The 22075-nt window shown below is 44.1% G+C and overlaps 1 protein-coding gene across 1 annotated transcript in view; it reads left to right on the forward strand.

Annotated features, from left to right (window-relative positions):
• The window catches only part of BCL11A (B cell CLL/lymphoma 11A), an 82232-nt gene that overhangs the window by 54160 nt on the left and 5997 nt on the right, over positions 1 to 22075 (forward strand). The window contains exon 2 of the mRNA XM_011363924.1: positions 20463 to 20564. Coding sequence (XP_011362226.1) covers positions 20463 to 20564 — 102 coding nt within the window. The remainder of the gene's footprint in view (positions 1 to 20462; positions 20565 to 22075) is intronic.

The raw sequence follows: 22075 nt of genomic DNA on the forward strand, positions 1-22075 counted from the left end.
ATGGGTCTGTTATTAACATAGAGGGAATATTTAGTCTTGGAAAGTTTTCATTTTGCCCATTTTACAGATGGGGAGTGGACAAGAATGAAGTTAGGAAGCAGGAGTCCGTTAGGCTCCCTGTCGTTCTCTTGTCCTTCTCCTCTAGGCCATCCACAGGGACATTGGGAAATTGTTCAGGGTGTGGACAGTTTTCATGATGGCAGTTATTATTCAGATGGCGTGTGATGAAACAAGGCAAGCAACAAAATTCACGTCCTTATGAACTCTCTTTAATAGAACACTCCTACTCTGGGGGTTATTAGCCTAGCCTGAATTTGAATGAACTTTTCTGGATGGGGTAGGAAGATTGTTGATCAAAGGGGTAATAGGTAGACATTTGGAAAGGAAAGGTGTAGGGTCTCAGGAGATTAGCCAGGGAAGCAGAGTGTCAAAAGGGAAGCAAAAACCTTAATGAGCTTAGAATGTTCTACTGAAGAACTAGTCTCTATTAGGGTTTGCAATGGTCAGAACATCTCTTCGGCCTCCTTTGTGGTCTTTCCTCCTCTAGCCAGAATTTTCTTTTGAGACAAGTGTTGGTTTGAGACCAGCTTTTGTTTGTGGTGGGTCGCTTGGCATACACGTGGCTCCTTGTCCTGGACAATAATGAAGCCATTTTAATGACAGGCAGGGCAGCTGTGTCTTCACTGCAAAGGAATAACAGCTTCTAGGAGATGTGGTGGCTTTAGGAGAAAACTCGCAGGTGGCAGAAATTCATTAGCAAGTAGGGTAGAGCTACTTCTGAAAGCTTGTATTGTATGGATTTGGATGTGCTGTGAGCAAAATGACATAACGGAAATGGAATGAGAAATAGTGTAAGTGACTGACAAGAACCCTGTTGGGGATAAACCAGGACTAACTGGCTCTCCGACTGTGAACCTAGGTGTTTCCACTTTATATTCTTCAAATTCTCTAAAGCAACAGTTTCATTGGGGTCTAAGACATCCTTCAGAAACCCGTTGACCACCTATTGTTTATGACCAACAGAAATTTTTCTTCTTTCTTTGAAGATAAATTCATTTGGGGTGGTAGTGAAGTCAGGCTATTATTTGAATCTTTGGTTATTGGTTTGGATTTTTTTTTTTTTGTCATTATTTTCACATCAACCAAAAGTAGAAATTTTCACCGAATCCCACTGCGGTATAACAAGTGTTTCCTTTCATCGGGGAAGCAAACTATTTACAGCCATAACTGGATTTACAATGAATTGTATAAGTGATACTGACTTCTGTGTCAGCAAAAAATGAAACAAAAACTTATCATAGATGACATTACCTAAATGACAGTACCTACGTGTGTCCTTTCTTTCACATTTGCTGTAATCCTGTTATGGCATTGTCCTATTACCTCAAGTACTGTCATCTTTAAATGCTGTCAAATTGTAACTGGATTGCCAAGGACAGAGGAGAGGAATCAGGAGAACACAACGCTTTTCCCTACACACTGCAGACGGCCGTCTTCCTCCTCTCCTAGGTGGAATTCTTGGAGAAATCATTCAGTTAAAACGATGACTCAGGTGTCTTTTATAGGCGTTGATGAAATAGCCAAATTCACTCCTTATGTTCCTAGAAGGAAAGAAACATTCTCTTTTAACATCCAATGAGACAGATTCTTCTAGGAAAAGTTTAATGTTTCTGCATAATGAAAATGTGTTATAAATATTATTGTGTTTTAAAAAACAGGTCAAAAGTAATAGCAAAGAGAGGGCTCTCTCTGAGTTTAACATCCAATTGTTCTTAATTTCCCCAGATTTGGTTAAAGACTCCATTTTAGAGATGGGAAAACTAAACGAGTCATAAGGCTGTTATAGTCAGACATTACCAGACCGCTGGAGTTGGGAACATTCATATTTTGTGTTTGCGCCACATGTCCATGTTCATTCTCATAGTTTTAGACCAAATTCTTATCCAGATTTCTCATAAAACGTTCATAAATTTCAAGTCTTAACCTTTCTGCAGCTTCTGTAGATAGAATGATTGATGGGAAAATGACTGCATTAAAATTAAACGTCTTGCTTTTTGCCTTCTATTGCTCGGAAATAAGAGAGTGAGAAACGGTTACTTTGAACATCCTTCTTAAGGCCGGGTTGACTGCCAGAGGGTAGGGCTAAGCTTAAGGGGACCAGCTAAGAGTTCTTTTCATCTTTCTCTCACCTTTTTTTTTTTTGCTTTAGATTTTATAACAGTATCATTTAGTTTTATAATTTAATCTGCTTCTGTATTCACTTTTAAATATATAACATTGATTAGTACATTCTAGTATTTATAGCCCTCCAGAAGGATCCCAAGGGAAGATAATCTCAATTTGAGAAGACCGTTTCCCAATTTCCATACAGATGACGAAAGAAAAAGTAACTGGCCACTGCACAGCTCCTCCTCCCCTCCCCGCAACCCCGCTGGGTTTTCTTTTTACACTCTCGGTGTGTGTCGTTGTGGGCCGCAGACACCCCAAAGCCTGACTGGAGATACAACATGGGATGTGCTGACATTAACGCAAAAGGACTGGCTAATTGACTTGCAAAATATAGGTTAGGGAGTTTTATGGGATATCAAATTATCTTACTCTTTCTCTGATTAAAGACAAAATATTATATTAAGTAGATCATTACATGGGTAAAAGGTTAGAACTTCACACACTTAGAAGTGTAGCACTGGCTTTCCTCCTCCTGCCTTGTGGCAGAGGCCCGTGGCAAATAACGGATTGAAGGCAGAGAGGCTGTTCGTAGAACTGTGAAACGTCTGAATAGCTAAGTTAGATTTATAGGAGGGGCGTTTGCCTTAGCTTTGAATTACCCAAGTCTTTGATTCTGATAGAACGGTAATCTTAAAATTAAATATTAATTTGTTCTGATTCCATTTCTGATAGCAGGGAAAAGGGTGAATACATGAAAAGGAGAGTGAGCAGTGGCTAGGTCTGAGAGACAGAATGGTTTGTCTCCGGCAACCCGTGAGTGGCATTTATAGGGCATTGAGTGAAAACTTTCCATGAAGGGATGTGGTCATTCTAATACTAAGGACTGCTTCTCTGTCACACCGTGATGCCTTGGTCAACCGTCTAATACTATAAAGCTCTTCTTGAAAGAAATTCCAGGTCTTATCCTGATGTTGAGCTGGAATTTCCATGTGTCTGATAATAATCTACCAGCTGATCCATCCAACTGCCCATTTCTGTGCATTATTAATTTTGAGGGCTGAGGACCTCAGGTCTACCATAGGTTGTGTGGTCTTGTAGTAAGATATGATTTCAATTTTTTGGGCCAGGTGTAGCCCTTTTCTTTCAATACCACAGATTGGTAGGTCTTTAGAAATTATCTCTTAAAGTGTGAGTGTTTGTGTGTGTATGCAAAGTATACGTTTCTTGAATTTCTCACTTGCCTCAGTACTTAATTAACTACACGTATGTGCACAAAGTGGACTCTCAGCACTTGGCTATCTTGTTCTCTCTTATTGTATGAGAAGAAGGCACAGTTGCCAGATTGGAGGTGGCACAAGGTAGGCCAGTAGAGCTGTGATTGGTGTCTTGATTCAATGTGTGTGGGAGAGGACAAATTACAGGTCATGCTCTGGAAATGAGCCATGGTCCACCCACAGAGCAATGACCCCAGTGCCAGTACCAGCCTCCCCAGGATGTCTTGACCTTCAGCAGCCTTTCAGTCAAATCCATTTCAGAATGGAGAACAGCTTGCCACTGTCCTCTGCTCTTGACCTGCTGACAGAACAGGGTGTTAGAAACTTTGTGTAGATACGGAACTAGATCCCTAAATATACTAAACAGATTGTGTGTGTGTGTGTGTGTGTGTGTGTGTGTGTGTCTGTGTGTGTGTGTGTGTGTGTTGCGGGAGGAGAGAACCAGAGCAGAAGGTTGGAGAAAGGAAGTGGGGGAAACTCTAAAACGTGCAGGCTCATTCTCCAGCCCTCTTGTTGAAAATGGGGACCAAATGTAGCAATACGTATTTCCATGAGAATATAAAACCAACTATTTGGTGAAGTCTGGAGGACCTGGAATTGCTCTGTGACTTCAGGGAAGTGCTTGCCTTTTCTGGGCTCCAGGCTGAACTCAGCACATTGTTCACAAGGGGCAGGGCTTGTATTTATGGACCAGGTCTGACAGTCCTGAGTGAGAGGCAACTTCACTTCTTGCTCAGAATAGCAAGCGTTGTTTCTCATATCTAGGTTGCTGGGGCAGCTTCCTAGGAACCTAATATTCAGCAGCTTTGTGACGCTGGATGGAGGTTTTTTTTTTTTTGAAATGAGTTGATTGGTTTTTACCACTTTTCACATTATTTTTCGGGTCTAGGATTTTTCTTATTTTTTCTTCACAGGCAAGATCTAAATGATCTTGTTTTGTTTTGTTTTTCAATTAGCTTAAGGGCATGGAGGGCTCTCCTGGGACTGGTGTCTGGAGGCTGATGACCAAGCTGACAGCAGCAGGATGTTGGTGGAGGCATGGGCCCCTGCTGGGGTTAGTGGCCCACTGTTGAAGATGCTGTCCTTGGGATTCCTCCTGGGGTCGCCTTACTCCACCCTGCCTGGTTGCTTTGACTTTAGCCAGGCCAATCTGGGTTTGTGTGAGATGGACATCCTACCCCATCTCTGCCCACTGCATTTCATAAGATAGCATCTGCCAGGACAGGCTCCCCATTACCCTTGGCCTCCAGCCTTTGTTCGCAGGGACCTCAAGGAAGAATTGGATCTGCTTAGGGACTTGGGCTTTGGCCTGGTGAAATGAGTTAGCTTGGGAACTATGGTGGCAAGAGATAGCTGGTTCTTCCAGGACCGTGCCTTGTTGGTGGTGGGAGTGCGTGCAAATAGTTTTAATATTTCTTATTTTGATTTTAAATACTAGTCTCTATTTTGGCCAAGTCTTAGGCAGGTGCTACAGAGGATTTTTTTTTTTTTTCTGGTCTTGAACCTCATAAAATTTAGATGAACTTGATGAAATAAACATAAGTTTACTCATATATGGTCATGGACACATTACCCCCCCCACACACACACGCACAGCAGTACATACCCATAATAAGCTATTCCTAAGTGAGAATTCCTGTAATTTTAAGATCTTAAATTGGAATGCTGATAAGAGTGGACAACTTCAGCCCTGTATGCATTTTTGCTTGAGTTGTTAACCTTTCCTTCCTCTCTCCTTTTTCTCTCCCCCTTCAAGGTCCCCTTTCCCTTAAGAAAAAACATGTAAGCCATTGCTGGAAGTATAGACTTGACCTCCACCTCCCAGGTGCAGCTGCTGATCGGCACAAAAAAATAGAAAATATTTCTTTTTAAAGAAGGGAGGCAGTTTCTGTTCCACAATCACTGCTGTTTCAATAATAATAATAAGAAAACAACCTGGCTTACCTGTAAGACCCACTCCCCTTTCTGGCGAATGTGATGGTTTTCAATAGCACAGGACCCCGATTGTGGGGGCGGGGGGCGAGTAGAGGGAGGAAAGTTGAGAAAAGGTAGATGCTTGAAGGAGGATGGGAAGAGGAGAGAAGAGAAGTGGGAAGGAGAAGAAAAAGGGGAGAGAAAAAGGATTGAAATTCGAGCTATTTTTAGCTGAATGTGAATGCAGATTTCATCAGGGTTGTTGGCTGTGGGGACACAGACTGTGTGCGGACAGTCACCTTGCATGTAACTTCCTGTGAAGCAGCCGTGGTGACTGAATTTTCTGACACTATCAGAGTTTGGACAACGCTGCCAGCTCCTGGAAGGGCAGCCCAACAACTGTCACAGGCAAAGCATCAAAAGCATGAGCTGTCGATAGTGACCTGCATTTGCAGAAAATCTGAGGGCTTTCTAATTGACGGAGGAGCTCTAAATTAGAGTAAAGCTGTTCGACAAGCCCCCTCATACGTGGTAAGTGTCACAGTGCAAATAATCATTACATCTAACAAGCTTCTGATTTTTAACAGAAGCTATGAGACAAACTTGCCTATAATGGTTCAGATTCAAGGGGGAAAAAAGTACCCCCCACCCTGAAAATAAAAAAGAAGAAAGAAATGAGGAAAAAAACAAGAAGAAGAAAAGAAAATGGGCCAGGGGGAATTCAAGGAAATCCTCAATTCTAGTGCCTTGGACAAATGCCTGAGACCCCATCTTGCCTGAGACCCCATCTCTGAATTCTTGCTTTTATTGCTAGTTGAAGCATTCAGATACATTTTCTGTATTAGATTTTTCCTTATTGTAACCCATGTCTGCTAATATGCCAGCTCACTCATTTGATGTGTCTCGGAGACAAGCATCCTCTGTGAGTTATTTCTGACCATCACAACATTCCACAGGGTCTGAGTTGTTGAAAGCAGTGTCCCAAGCTGTAATAACTTGAATATTACAACAAAAACACACGGTGTGGATAATCGATTCGGGTTCTGTCTTGGACAGAGAAACAGACTAGGGACTGGAGGGGATGACAGCTGTATCCGGGGACTTGCCTGAGATCACCTAGGGTGTGTCTGCGTTCAGGCCTCCTGATCCCATGCAGGGCTCTGTGCACAGGGCAGGGGGAATTTGAGTCCCGGTCTGAGGCACTGATGTGAACCAGCTTTCAAAGGCCTGCGTGGAGCTGGTAATTTGTGTGTCTTCCTCTCTGGGTGATTCACCCCAACCTCCAAACCATTTCTTTACCAGAGGGTACATATCTGAGGGGGAAAAGCTGTAAACTAGATGGTTGCCCAGCATTGTTCAGGATGTGCGGGAGCCACACTTCTCTTGCCCATGCTGGTTCTTTCTAAACTATCCATGCTATCCTCGCAATTATTCATGGAAAATATATAAATCATGCTGCCCGATTCTTCTCAAACAGCTCACATAGTAATCACAGGCTGAAGTGCAGGTTTTCTTGCGGTGCCTTTATCAGTAAATCAGATTTTGAGCATTTATCAGCAAAAGTTAGATTTAAGCATCATTCCTGTAACGTTTGAAAGAAAGATTTGTTTCGGTGGGGACTCTGCCAATCAGCAATCTTCCTGCTTGACTCTGCCATCAATTATTGCTGCAATTATTTATCTAGTTGGACATTTAAAATGTCATCAGAAAGAGATGATTACATATTCTAGAAAGCAAGGCACTGTATAATCAGATGAACTGAATCCCGTTAAATGTAGTTTGGTACCAACTTGTCCTTCAAAGTAGAATTCTTGAACTACTCCTGAAAGAGCAGCCTTCTGCTCAGTTTTCAGGAAGCCAATCTTAACCTTGGGATGCAGCATGTTTCCGGGGTCCAGTGATACTCTATTATGGGAAACTTTCCAAGTCTGAAAGCGGAATGGCTCCTTCAGATACAGGAGAAGTACATTTTGGTTATCCCATTCAATTCATCTACAAATCTATAAATAAGAGGGCCCTCTTCTTGTTTCCTGTGGATTTAAATGCCAAATCCAGATTTGTGGCAAAGTTGTCACATGCCCCCTTTCCCACTCTCTACGCCTGGTGCCCAGGATCTAAGCAGTGGCAGTAGAAATTACAACTGTTTGGAAGCCAAGAAAAAGCTCCATTTCTCACTTTTCTCCAATTCCGGATATTCTCGGCCCGGCTCCATCTATCAGCCTTCTCCCCACACACCTCCTCCACTGCACACCCTCCTTCTGTCCGCTCCATGGACAGGAAGCAAATACAGCTCCAAATTTATTTTTTTATGGAGGAAAAGAAACCACAACCTGAACAAACAGCAGAAAAATGCCAACCGAACTAAACTCTCTAGATAAAATGGTCCCAAATGCTCTAAAGGCATAGAACCTCCCCTGCAATTACTAGTCTGCCCCCCATGCCCTCTGGCATCAGGTACACCCCCGATGAGCAGGAAATTAGATCTGAACAGGACAGCGAAACCTTCAACTGGGAGACATTAATTTATCCACTTTCTTTTGACACAAAGGTGAGAACGAACTAGAGGTTCCGGGGATGTCCTCTCTATCTCGGTGGGTTTCACAAGTGGGAGAGTTTTCTGTGGAGCTGACTGGCTGTCCAGACTTTTCTCAATTCACTTCCCAAAGATCATGCTGAGCTCTTAGATTCTAGAACACTGTGCTGGTCAAAAGCCTCTCCCACCATAACCAAAAACGTATTGGAGGTCAGTTAGAACATTAGTCTTATATGCAAAAAAAAAAAAAAAAAAAAAAAAAAAGCGCACCTTTTAAAATACTAGAGCCCTGAGTTGTGTGTGCTGGATGGAGCACGTGGGAGAGAGAAAGACGTAGGGGATGGAACATCAAAAAATGACACACAAAAAAATCATAACCCATTAACATAGAAAAGAAACACTGTCTCAGCTGCAATCACTCTTAGCCAAGAGCTGGCCGTGAACAACCCTGTCACCTTTGTCCCCTCTCCTCCTCCAGCAGCTGTGCTCAAGGGCTCTTGTCTTGCCTGGGCTCTTGTCTTGCCAGCCCTACAGCTTGTGGCCTGGGTGGCCTCAGATCCAGCCTGGGGTGACCTGGGTCGGGTCGGCAGACCACACTGCCCTCCTGGGGAGCAGAAATAGCTTTGACCCTTGAAAGCAGGTTATGTGCTTGTGGCAGGCGAGGTATAGTGTGTTAAAATCTCAAAACAGCTGTAAATGCCTGGTTTAGCCCTCTGGAGACAGAGGAGGCCTTGGGTGAATGATTTTGCTTTTCCTAGAATCCCTACCCCATTTTTGTTTCCAGGGTGTGCGTGTTTCCCTCTTCATACCCTCCAGCATGTCCCAGGCAGAGGTGGAATCTGCCGGGGTTGTCTCCCAAGACCAAGACCGTGGTTTCGCATTTCGGGGCCCTTGCCAGTCTCTTGGCTGGGAAGCTGCGGCCTCACAGAGCACACCAGGGCTTTGCATTCCTTTTCCTCGGGGCCTCCACTGGGCTGTGCCAGGATCTGGTGCAACTTGGGTGATGAGGTGTAGGTGGCTGCGGGTGTTCTCCTGCATCTGAGGCGGGGAGGCAGATGACATCATCCGGCCAGCCTTCCATGCTCCTTCCGTGGATAGCTGCCTCACTTTATTTTTAAACCTTTTACTGGAGCAAAACTATGAATTCTAAATAGGATTATTTGAACTGAAGGAGTGCACACGATTCTTTCTCTTCGGGCAGAAAGACTGGGTATAAGTAGGGGATGAGAATAAAGTGTAGAAATTTTCTAAAAATAAAAAAAAAAATTAAGAGAGGGAGAGGAAAGGGACCCAGACTAGGTAATTGAGACTAATTCATTAGAAGAAGTAAGGAAATTTGACATCTAGTGTAACTCTTCTGTATAATTATACAGCATTTGGAAAGTGAATTATTAACCTGATTGTCCATAATGACCGTTGAGTAAATATACAATTACAGATTGCCAAAATTGTACAGTGAACCGATGTGCCAGCAGCCACTTTAAGGGACTGTAATCATCTCTCGGGTCAAGGCTGACCTGGAGGCTCCTTGGTTTAGTGAATCATTTACTGGAGAGATCTCAGTGTCTTCAGGAAGGGAAGGTTCCCCTGGTCACTGTAGGCTCCACGGCCGCTCCTTCCACCCCAGGTCATTTAGAATAAATAGCTCTCCAGCAGGAAAAAAAAGTCTCCTGAATGGCCCTCAATTTCTGAGTATTTATTCTTTGCTCGGAATGGTGCCAGGTGGACAGTACAGTCTTGGTTCTCAGAAGGCTTTGACTTTGCTTAGGGAACCAGTGCTGGTGGATAAGATGATCACGTGGAGCCCTGGACCCAAGAGAAATGAGGTGGAAAGCTGGAGACAGAGAGTGGCATATCCTTTACCATCCTATCTGTTGTCTAACCAGAGGCTTTCGTGCCCTCAGCCCCCTAAACTTTGGTGCCCCCCAGTAATCTCAGTAGGGCCTCCTCCCGGGGAAGTCCACAGCCAGCTCTGTCCTGGAGAAGCAGCCCCTGTGTCAGCCAAGAGCTGCAGGCCATAAATGCAAAGTACGGTTTAACAAAAGCAGCTTTTGAGTGAGAGAGCTGAGTAGAGTTGTCCCAACCTGTCAACTTCAGATTTCTTTCCTCCTCTCCATAAATCAAAAAACGGTTGGTGGAAGGGAGGGACAGAAGCGTTTCATTTTTGGATTTTGTAAGAAAATAAAATCAAATCAAAAGAAGCTGTCCCACGCTGATACCTTACATGCCAGGTTTGAGCCTGAGGCAAATTTTTGTGGCCATGTAATAAGCGTCTTTAAAATGGTGACAGACCCTGACTCTTTGCCTTGAATTACACTGATAAAAGACATTTTATTGCGTTAGAGCTGGGGCAGCAGTGCAGGACGGTTCTTGCCTGGTCGGCCTCTTTGAAACCATGTCAGCCCTGCTGTCCACACTCCCCTCTGCCTGACAGGGTTTGAGCGTGATGGCGACCGATAATCTGTGGGCCAGTGACAGAGGGAGCTTTCTACCTAGCGACTGAAAGTTGAGGTTCTGGAAGCAAAAGGATTTCAGCCTCAGGGGTTTGTCAGGAAGAGTGGAGTATCTCCTGTTCCTAGTAGATATGTAAGAGATCTTGACTGAAGAATCTCATTGAATCTTAGATTCAAAATGAAAAATGATTCTGGGGTGTCCTATGTAGTGTGGGGTTCCTTTAGTTCCCCCTTGATGCCTGTGGAGAAGGAAAAGGGGGACTGTGGCCCTTTTGTGCAGCGAGGCCAGGTGTCCATGAGCTGAGTTGCTAGTGGACCTGCCCAGTAAGTAGAAAGGAGGTGAAACGGCGTGTTCTCAGTTTGAGGAGCTTGAGGTGTCTGATAACTTTGGGTGTTACCCTCATTGAATTAACAGAATTAGTAAACCCGAGAACAGCCTGCAGTACCCATTCTGTGGCTGGATTGAGGCCTCTTGAAAGATTGCAGATTATAATGTGGACATTTCTCTGTCATTCAGGAAATTTTTTCCAGGCTGGTCAGTGGCGTAAATGCAGGATTAGAAACTGGGCAAACAGCCAAGACAATAACTATAAATTTTTGCTAAGAAAATAGGCCTCAAATAAATAGGCTATGTCTGCCCCCCTCCCTTTGTTTCGCGGGACTCCATCAGAGAGGTTAGGGCTGAGGCTGGAGCTCCACTGCTGCGTACCCAGGAGGAGGGAAGGTGCTGAGGGACCGAGTGATGGTGACACAAGTTAGAGGACCTTGGGGATGGGCAGAGGCCTGTTTCTGAAAGAAGGACTTGCTGCCTTGGGACGAGGCCTGGCCTCACAGCACCAGAACCCGTCTTGATTCAATCTCACCTCCGGCGAGAGGGCAGCCTAGTTTTGTTCCTGAAGAAATGTCAGAGCCTAACCTGCTAGAACATTTTTTTTTTTTTCTCAGTTTGTAGAGCTCTGCAGCCTTAAATTAGTTCTCATAATTTCTGAGCAATTCTGTGTTAACCATAGGACATAATAGGTTTTAATTCTGGAGAATGGCCAGTTCTAGTTCTAAGGATCTCTTGGCCAAGATTGTCACAGAGCATTAGGCCCATAGAATGTGTCTTCCCCACGTTCCCCCGACATACACACACCACTTTATAGTCCCAAGAATGCAAGTATTGCCTATAAGTGGCTGTAAAATTAGAGCCCAGGCAACGCACTCTGCTCTGGCCCACGTCGACGGCTCCTGAGGTGAGTGGTGACGAGGGGCAAAGCTTGGTCCCCAAGAAGGTGGGAAGGACTCTGAGTTCCAGCCCTGGCCTCGTGACTGCCGCAGGATGCTTCTGAGATCTACCATTTCTTTGCTGGGGAGGTGAGGATAACACCTTACCTCATCCCACAGGATTGCTGTGGGGCCAGAATGTGAGGAAAATGCTTTGGGAAGCAGATAAAGCCTTCCAGAGAGGCCAGGACATACTTCTTTTAAAAGGGCTAGGCTTGGAAGCCTGACAGAGACTTCCTGGGGCTGCCTATTCTTCTGGGCCCTTTTCCTTTGAAGGGCTGCATGAATTATTTCTGGGAGATAAGAGCAGAAAACTCTTTAGCTTGCTGGGTGGCAGCACTGCCTGGGCCTGCCCCATCTTCCAACCATGCCTCTCCCCTTCCTTGTCACTCCAGTAGTGCTCCCGCCTGCCGACTTCCTCCTCCACAATGCCCAAGAGCACCTGAAAGATCAAGGGTCTTCTTATAAACACTAAGCACTAAGCTTGGTTTTCTTAGAGCTATTCTGGTATTTTCTCGGGACTGATGAAAATGGTGATACGGAGGCATAAATTACACTTGTTGTGAGTTGACACAGATAAAAACGCTCAGGGTGGCCTCTTCGGAGTAATTTGGGAGTTGCATGTTCTGTTGGCTTTGATAGACAAGTCCTCTGCTGCCCTGACTGGTGTTATCAGAATTAAACGTTTGCTAAGCAAATGGTCAGTCTCATAGGATCCATCTTTACAGCCCAAATGTCTTTTCGTCCCCTCAGTTGAAAATGCTTGTTCCGTCCTCCTCAGGCATCTAGCAATACTTGAATCAAGAGGAACTCAAGTGTAGTTTTCAAAGCTTTCCAGGTGTCTGGGACCGTGATTCTTCCACCCTTCTCTTCATTTCTCAGGTAGGGAAGGGAGGCGTGAGTGGAGTCTTTGAATACATTTGCGTGACGCTGGACAATTTGGGTGAAAGAAACGCATCCGGGGCAACTTCTTTCATCACCTGTACCTTCTTCTAACCACAAAGGTATTGCAGTTGAGCCCCACCTTGAGAAAGCCCAAAACACACAAAAATCTCAACAATGGAAACTGATAAATTAGCAGGTGATTTTTCACATTACAGAAAGATAGTTAACTTTTCCAAAGGTTTCGCCACAGGGTTTCTTTAAATAGTGAGCTCCCCCACTGAATTTAAAGTGTTTGTTTACAGATCATTAACTACTTGACAGAGAGGTTGGGGAGGGGTGGAGGAAGAAGCACTTAAAAGGTAAAATGTTAGAAGCCCTGCCAATTTTCGATAATCCTGGAAGGGTGATGAAACATCTCTGAAATTATGTTGGTTGGCAAATGTAATTCACTTTACAGAAATCCATTTTACATATGGCTTTCCAGGAACCCCTTCAAGTTGGTTTAGAGTTGGTCAAGACCACAAGATGCTTGCTGTGCCTCCCTGGTTTGAGGTGGCTGGGAGAGGGTTGTGGCTTTTTTTAGAGTCCTGCATGTGCCCTTGCGAGCAGTGAGAGCGCAGCTCTGGTCTGAGGCCTAGCTTTGCCATTGGCCTTCTGGCGCGGACAGCAGAGACCTTTCCCCTTGACGTTTAGCCTGAGTGTGTGGGAAGTTTCTTCCTGGTTCTTTCTGACCTTCAGTCTCTTTGGCTTAACCCACCTAGATTTTCTCCTTGATGCTCAGACGTGGCCCAGGAGGTTGAAATCCACCACCAGGCCTATTCTCTGAGTCTAAGGATTAACCTGGGGACTGGAGTCAGCTTACACAGGTCTGTAGGTCCCTCCTAATCTCTGCAAGGTGACAAGGGGCACAGTCCCATCCAGGCCAACTTCTAGGGTGGCCCACAGTAGGTCTCTTAACTGCATCCAAGTCTCCTGCCTTGAATCTGGCCTCAAGGAGACTGACTGATGTGAGGAACAGAAAAGAGAAGTCATCCATCCAAGCCAGTCTTCTCTTTTTAAAAAGACGAGAAAATTTGGGGCCAGAAAGGGGAAGAGATTTACTCAAAGTCATGCACAGCTGTTGAGTGGCAGAGTTGGGACTGAAGAACCTGGGTACCTGACTTGGTTCCAGTAGTCTCTCCAGAGGAACGAGTCCCTGACATCCTAAAGGAAGAAAAGAGTCTGGAGAGTGAGATTTGTGGGGGAATGCCCTGGGCCCAGGCATCTTTAAAAGTGGTTCCCAAATTCCCCCAAATAACCTGAAAAATACCTGAAGTGGAGGCAAGCCTGCACACACACACACACACACACACACATGCACGCACACACGCACACACTCACTCACTCACACCTCACCACACACAAAATCCTCAAACCAGGACTCAGAGTGGCTGTAAGGCGACACCTACCCTCCTTGCGGAGGAGAAGAGAAGAAAGAGAAGGAAGAAGGGAAATATGGAGGGAAGGTCAAGTTGATGATTGGAGAGACAACGCAGTATGTGGAGAATCTCCACATTTCTTGCACAGTCATTTGTTGAAAATGTATCGGCAAGTACAAGCCTATCTTAAACTGGCAATGTTACATCTGAAATGGATTATTTAACCCGGGGAGGCAGTATTGCGCAGAAGAACATGGCTATCAACACTTGTTTGTCTGACTCAGAGGGATAAAACACAATGAATTCCATCTTAGGAGACCACCCATCATTCATCAGTGGAAGAAAGTCGAAGTGGGGGAAACGAACTGGACAGATGAACTTTCATAATGAGTTTCACAAGAGTCCACATGATTGTGTCCCTTATTTTAAGAAAACGTGATATTTGGAACATATGAAGCCGTGAAAACTGAAGACTTCACAGAAATCATCAGAGGGCCTTTTAGAGGACCATATCCTCTGCTGTCAACTGGATGAGTCGGTGTACAATATTTTGATTTAAATGTCACTACCGTTGGACCCCATTTGCTCCGTGCACACCTTGGGCTTTGCTTCTCTCTGAGCATTCAAATCTGCTGTTTCTTTTGTCTAGAAAGTCTTTCCTCTTGACTCTCCAGGTCTGGTTCCTCAGTTACCTCTTCCCTAAAGCCACTCTCCTCCCTTCCAAACGGAATTTTTCTTCCTTCCTAGCAGTTTATCGACACTTCTCTCATGACACACTTTCGACATTGGAGTAGAGGGAGTTCTGTGCTGGCCTTATCTTCTCTACTAAATGAAGGCTCCTGTAGTCTGTCTGAGTTTTCTGAGTGCTGCCCACAGAGGCTAGCCCACTGCTTTGGACATTATAGGCCCTTGGTAAATGGTTATTGAGCATATGCATGAAATAATGAATAAATAGAATTTATCCTGGGTACATATGTTTTGCATAGGGATACACACGGTTAAACAAAGAAAAAAAAAACTGTCCTAAGACAATTTGTCTTTTTATGCAGCTGCCCTTCCAGCCTCCTCAATAAGTTCCATCATTCTAAAGCAAAAGCTCAAAGTGTAATAAAAATTTATCTAATTCATGATCAAGTGAAAATACTTTGGGACCAGAGCCAAAGAGTATTATTGGAGTGAACTTTTTTCAACACCCTAAATTTAACCAGCTGGAATTCTTTTTTTAAGTACCATCCTATTCAACCTTTTGAAATGAAGGATTTGCCTTTTAGTGGGAAATCTGCATTTCAACACAAAGATGGAACACAATGTCTTTGGCTTAGTTATTCTTCAGTAAAGCAAGCTCCTTTTTTTTTTTTTTTTTTTTTGAATTATGTGCTTTGCTTATGTTAAAGACATGGATTAAAGAAAATTTTGTTTAGGCCTGTCAGATTTGTGGCATTTTTTGCATTTTTACAGATAAAGGGACATAAAAGATGTTGTCTCTCCATCCCCCCTCATAGAGTGAATGCCTGAGGTGGAAACTCTTAAAGGTAAAATTAGTAATGTGTTGTTTAGATAATCAAGACTCTGAGAGGATAGAATTGGTCAAAAAAGAAAAAGAGTTTTTAAATGAGAAATTGATAAAATTAAAACCACTGATGAATTACCAAGAAACATTCCGTAGTGTGATGTCTCTAGAATTCTCTCCTGCTTTCATTTGTACAGGATACACTTTTAAAAAAGTGTCACGACTTGGAAAAACTTTACCTAGTAAAAACTCAGTGATGGAATAAATGCTCATGGAACTTCTCACTTCTAGAACAAAAGGGGATGTGATTTTCACATCGGGTTAATTAAGAAGTTCGTCAGTGATGATAAAGCTGATGCATTTTCAGTTTAGATTGACACGACTCAAGACATAGTTCATGTTTGCTCTACAATACTCTGATAAGTCACAGTCTGAGAGAGAAGAGCTGATATCTATCGTAAATAGAGGGTCAAGAGCTAGAAGGACATTCAGTGGATTTGTTTTCAGTTAAAGAAGCCTCTAGCCCAGACGAGCTGCACTGTTGTTATTCTTGTGATTTGGATTCATTAAGGTAAAATTGATAGAACTGGAACTGGTTCGTTCAGGGAACTCTACAGACTTTCAGGATACATTTTAAGTGTAGTTCGAAGTTGGCTACTGGCTGTGTGGGGAAGAGACTTGAGAATCTGGGAGCTGGAAAGGATGGTGAAGGTTCTTCATTTTGTCCTGTCACCAAATATAGAGAGTTACCTCCCTGTCATGGTGGGTTGTCATCCATTGTCTTCCTGAAGATTTAAGGTGGAAAGGAGGTCACAGCTTCAGAAGGTAGCCATTCATTTTGGGGATGGCTTGACTGGAAAAGCAAGGAAGTTATCTAAAAATGTACGTTTAAGATAAAAAATATATATACACACATACATGTTTTAGTGAACAGCAAACATCTATACATCTGTGTACTCCTCTAGAGAGGTCTAGGGTTTTTAATACCTGATAAAAGTTGGGCACTGGGGGCAGTCATTACCTGTACTGGAAATGATGCTTTGTGCTTAGCTGTTTGGACACCTTTGCAGATCAGCAGTATTACTTGTTGATTAGTGGACAGTGATGTGGCTGTATTACACATCCAGTGATTAGTTTCAGAAACAAATAGTATATTAGTAGTAAAAGGATCTTTGAGATGTTCTTGAGGAAACCTAAAACTTGATTTAGTCACCTTAAATTCCAGGGACATCCCACTGGGCTTATAGAGCTCTGCATCAAAAGTTGGTACCCAACGAGTAGAGAAATGTAAAGGGACCAAGGTGCAACATTAAATCAAAATCCTTTCCAATTTGTTGCAGATTTTTAATGAGACCTGAAAAATAAGATTCATTTTTTTATTCAGCCATAAGGAAACATTGCAACCTAATAATGCATAAGGCATTTCTGAGGTCCCAAGTGAAGATGCTGGATCTGGAGAGACTTTTATGAAACAGAACAGGTTAAAACACCTTTCGCCAGAGGAAATGGCATTTAAAAGATTGATTCGGAAGAGGGCAACACATCACATTTGAGAGTTCAGAAAGGGAAATAGGAGTTCGGTTCTTGCTCATCCGTGCAGTGTGCCACAGCTGCATTCCCAAATATTTCAGCTTTTATGGAACCAGTGAGGACACCGTCTGTCTGATGTGAGCTTGTTTGGACGTTGTCTTGTGCAAAGAGCATTCCCTGCTTGATGGAGAGCCTGGGCCTGTTTCCTGTGCTGGTCAATGGAGAGATCCTTATGGATTTCCCAAACATGTTCTGCTTTTGACTGTTCCAGTCCTAAAGGAGGTGAGTCTCAGACAGAACAGGCGACAGTCTCACAGCCAGTGGATCTCTGCCAGGGGAACATCAGAGCTTCCAGCTTCCATGCCTCCCATTACCCTAAGACTGTGCTGGTTAAACAGATTGTGCGTCTGAATCACCTGGAGGGCTTGTTAAACACAGATTGCTGCTGCCCTCCCCCCACCGCCCCCCGATTTCTGATTCAGTAGGTCTGAGGTGGGGCCTGAGAATTCGCTTTTCCTACAAGTTCCATTGATGCTGATGCTGGTCCTGGGTCTGCACTTTGAGAATCACTGCCAAGGAAATAAAAAGAGCGTAGCTGGACTACCCACTTCCCAGCCAGCCACCTGAGTCCACCTCTCTGGGGAGACTGAAACGCGGGTGGGAGAAGAGGCCTTCATCCAGGGGCAGGCTGGGAGGGCAGTGCTGCTCATTGATTGTGATGCTTAGAAGCACTGTGAGACTTTACTCTGCCTAAACTGTGATGAAATAGTTGAAAGCATCATAGCAAGAAGTTAAACCCTAGGGAGGCTATTAACAGTTTAGCATTTCCGGTTCCTGTGGGAATGTTGATTCTGCTTACCAAGGAGTGTGTTGTGGACCTGTTCGGTGGGAGAGGCAGCAGAACCAGCCAGGGTTCCCCGTCGCCTTTGCTTTGACATTCTTCCTGGAGGAAGACAAATGCAAGTATGAGTCACTCTCTCAAATACGATGTCAGTGGCTTGTTAGGCTGATAGGATTTTTTTTTTTTCCTCTTCAGCTGGCTAATTCTGCAGGGGAAGCAGAGGTAGAGGGTGAAAACACTTGGGGTGCACCAAGAGCTGCAGGAAGCAGATCAGGTGTTATTTTCCAGTTTTGGAACCAAGTCAGTTCATTTTGACCTTTTGAAAAGCCCCCTCAGCACCTCTGGGCTGGACTGCTCCCCCAAGAGGTTAAGAGAGGTTGTTTCTCCTAATGAGTCAGGAGAAGGAGGGCCCTCCTCACTGGCACCTCTTGGGCAGTGAAGACGAGAGTGGGAACGGCAGAGGAAAGGAGATAGACAGATGTCCCAGGAAAGGGCACTGGATGGAGAGTCAGGAGGCTAATGCTGATCTTCACTTTGTGGTTAACTATCAATATAGCTATGGGTCAGTCTCTGTTTACCCATTTGTGAAACGGAGGCATAGACTTGATGATCTCTTAGGTTTTTTATGACTCAAAAAACAGAAACAAAACAAAACCATAGTGCCAGATACGCAGAACTCTCCTTGATGAGACATCACTTTGCTTCATGGCCTGGCTCCATGAAGAACTGGGCCGGGCTGTTGCCCCAATGCTCAGCTTGCTCAGGGCCACTGCATTTGCGGACAGGTTTGCCGACCAGGGATACACACAAGTGCTCAGGCCTGGCTTAGGTTAACAGTTCTCCCACTTCTTGCTGGAGGCCTTTTGAGGCACCTCAGGGTCTCTTCCCAGAGTAAGTGGCAGGGAATTTGAAATTAGACTCTCCTCGTGTGAGGGTCCAAGTACCTTGTTGCTTTTATGTTGGGGTCACAAAGGTGCCTCAGTTGTGTGGGTCTCCTAAGAGAAGGATTTCAGTCTTGGCAACAAACACTTATTAAATAGCTGAGCAAGAGCAAGTGCAAAAGTGAATTCTCGGATTTCTCATTGAAAAGCACTGACTAAATCTGTAGTTAATTTTATCCTGTACTCTCAATTCACTGAACACGAGCAGTCAAATGAAAACCTACTTGTTTTTTGAGTCCAGTCTTCCCGCTTTTGCTGGTCCGTTTCGTGGTATTTATTTTGTTTTGAGTCAGAGAGGAGGACATGCCTCTTTAGATGGTCTCAGGTGAGGTGGGGCCTGCACAGCAGCCTCCCCTCCTAGTCCTGATAACAACAGATTTGTGCCGTCTGTGTAAGAGCTTCCAGGAGCCACATGCCATTGTTACCCACCAGGTCCTCGTGGAAGGACACCTCAGCCGACTGCCCTGGCTTGTCTTGGTAATGTGATCTCTACAAGGAGAATAGGATGCATTTTACACTCGAGACCTGCTGTCCTAGTAGAACAGCAACACTTTTAAGTGCTCTTAGTATTAAGCTAATGGAAAACATATTCTGTTTACTCACCATCAAAGTCTGTTTTTCTTCTCTCCAGCCTCCCCCAAGTCATCACAAACTCCAGCCTCTAGAACACACAGAGTGTCTCCTGCCCCATCTGTTCTCCGCTCTGTCTCATGGTTGACCTCTACATGCTTGGTTAGCTCCAGGTGGACTTGGAAAAGCTAGGAACTTATCACACAAACCATACAATCCCCAGGTTGCACAAACCAAATATTTCCTTTCTTACAAAAATCGCAGTGCTAGAAATGCTTGATTTACTGCTAGGTTTATGTTAATTGGTGTGAGAAGTCATTTTTCCTCTCCAGAGTGCAACAAAAATGCAGTAGAATGGAGAAGGTGGGTCGCTTTTTCTGGGTGCCACTATTATTGGAGTGCTGGTTCTTTCTGTCCTTGTCATTTAATGGTCAGCTTCCTCACCCTCAAGGTGAGACCTGGCCAGTTATTCTAACTCAGAGGTCTAATCTTTATTATTCACCGCCTTGTGTTATAAGAAGCCATGTCTCTCTGGGGTACTCTATTGATTGAATTCTGGAGTGTGGCCCAACTCTAAAATGTCTAAGGTTTCCTCGTCACTGAAGGTGCTGTCATAATAAATACAGCATGGGAAGAGAGGGAAGAGTGGGACAGGGAAGGCAGAATGGGACTCTGTTCTAGAAGGAATGATTCACAAATCCACTCATTTCCTATTAGCATATTGTTTTTTGCTTGGGCTTGTCTGTAAAGTAAATGTATGCATGTAAACCAGCCTTGCAGATAAATCTCCAGCCTGCGCATTGTATTACCAAGTTTACCAGCCTACCCACAGTATTGCTAATTTCCCCTTGCTATTTACACATTTCTTATTATAAAACAATAATCAAACAATAACCAACAAACAAACGAATGAAAGAACCACCCCCAGTACCTAAAACAAACCTCTTCCCTTTTGTCAAAAAAGACCGAAATTAAAAATTAAAACCGTGGGAAATAACTCACCGCTGTTCTTTCGATATAGGCCTTGGGCCTGTTAACTATCTGCAAGGCTGTTGTAATGATTTTAATCTATTTTAATGGAATTGAAATATGATATCACGTGGTTTGCGATGCATATTGTTTATAACTTCAGTGCCTGATTTTGGGTTTCTTTCACAGATAAACTTCTGCACTGGAGGGGCCTCTCCTCCCCTCGTTCTGCACACGGAGCTCTAATCCCCACGCCTGGGATGAGTGCAGAATATGCCCCGCAGGGTATTTGTAAGTTGAGCATTATTTTTTTTCTACAAACGTCCATGTGTGTAGAGATGAGAGTTTCTAGAAATTACCCTTACTTTTTAAGTACTGAAAGGAGTTACTTCCAAAATAGATTGGCATCCGCATATGTATTATTCCATTACTCACTTGGCACCCACTCCCCCACTCCACTCAGCTTTTTTCCTCCCCTTTTGTCTTGTCTTCTTCACTGAAGGCTTGAAGCTGACAGCAGCTCATCCCTGCGGGTCCCCTCCCCAGGGTCTGTCTGGCTCCATGACTAGTGACTGACTGCATATGTCTCTGCGGTCAGAGCCCGTTTTGTTGCTGGACATTCACTCCCATGGCCTCATTTTAGACTTTGAATTATTCCATGACATACATTTTTAGCAGAGGCCAGAACCAAAAGGAGTCAGTTTAGAGTTACTCCAGAGTTATTCTTATGCATGTTATATATGCATTTACATGTGTATTTAAACATGGTGTATTTTTATATATACATGGTGCATTATATATGTGCATACATATATAATTTCTACTTGTTTTTCTCCTAGTTTTAGAGAAAAATGCACAGCATTTTTGCTAAACTCAAAGATACCACTGCTCCCACCCCACCCCCCCCATCACTACCACCATCCAGTTACTTGTTCAAGCCAACTTTTATAGTGGGGAACTTTTTATGAAATTTAGATTTTTATGTTTATAACAATGTTTTTGAAAGATGCTGCTTTAGAAGGTAATACAGTATGCTTCTCTATGTAGAAGTAAATGGTATGAGTCATGCATGGCTAAAAAATTGGATGGGTGGGAGGGCTGAGTCCACCCCAGATACAAAAAAGCAAGTTCAAGAAAAAAAAAGGTGTGACATCTAATTTTTTCATTTAAGAAAAGTATTTTTATTTTGAAAGTCAATGAAAAATAACCTGTTGTGGAAAGAAAAAGAAGGAAGGAAGGAAGGAAGGTAGGAAGGAAGGAAGGGAGGGAGGGAAAGTGTCATGGAAGGAGAAGAGCAAGAGACAGGAGTTGAGACTATACAGGGAACGGGGTTTTGGATGGAAGGTGAATGGTGTCTGCAGGGCTGGGCATGAGTCCTGAGACCAAATTCAAAGCCAGTTGTTTATTTTTGTTAACTCCTAGGTAATCCTAGGTAACAAAGAGTTATTTGTGTGAATTTCACAAGCCCTTGGGTCCTGAGGGCTGGGCGGTGCAGGGGTTAAAAGCACCTCCTTTGCTCCCCCCACCCCCAAGCTGGGCCTAAGCCTGGGTTAGGTCACAGATTGCAGAGTTTAGGGGGTTGGACTCATGGTTTCGAGTCCCTACATGCTCACTGGGTGGGGAGAGCTCTTCTCATTTGGCTGGGGGTGCCCGGGGCCCCACACTTGGCTGTGGGAACAGAGCCACCCTTGGAGGGAAGGGAAAGGAGGGAGTGGGGCAATAGAGAGGAGGGTGGAGCTGAGTGGCCAAGGGCTGCCGGCCTGGGAATCAGTTTAGTTCTTTCTCTTCCACTTGATCCTCCC

This window comes from Pteropus vampyrus, unplaced genomic scaffold (assembly GCF_000151845.1).
Source record: "Pteropus vampyrus isolate Shadow unplaced genomic scaffold, Pvam_2.0 Scaffold91, whole genome shotgun sequence".
NCBI lineage: Eukaryota > Metazoa > Chordata > Mammalia > Chiroptera > Pteropodidae > Pteropus > Pteropus vampyrus.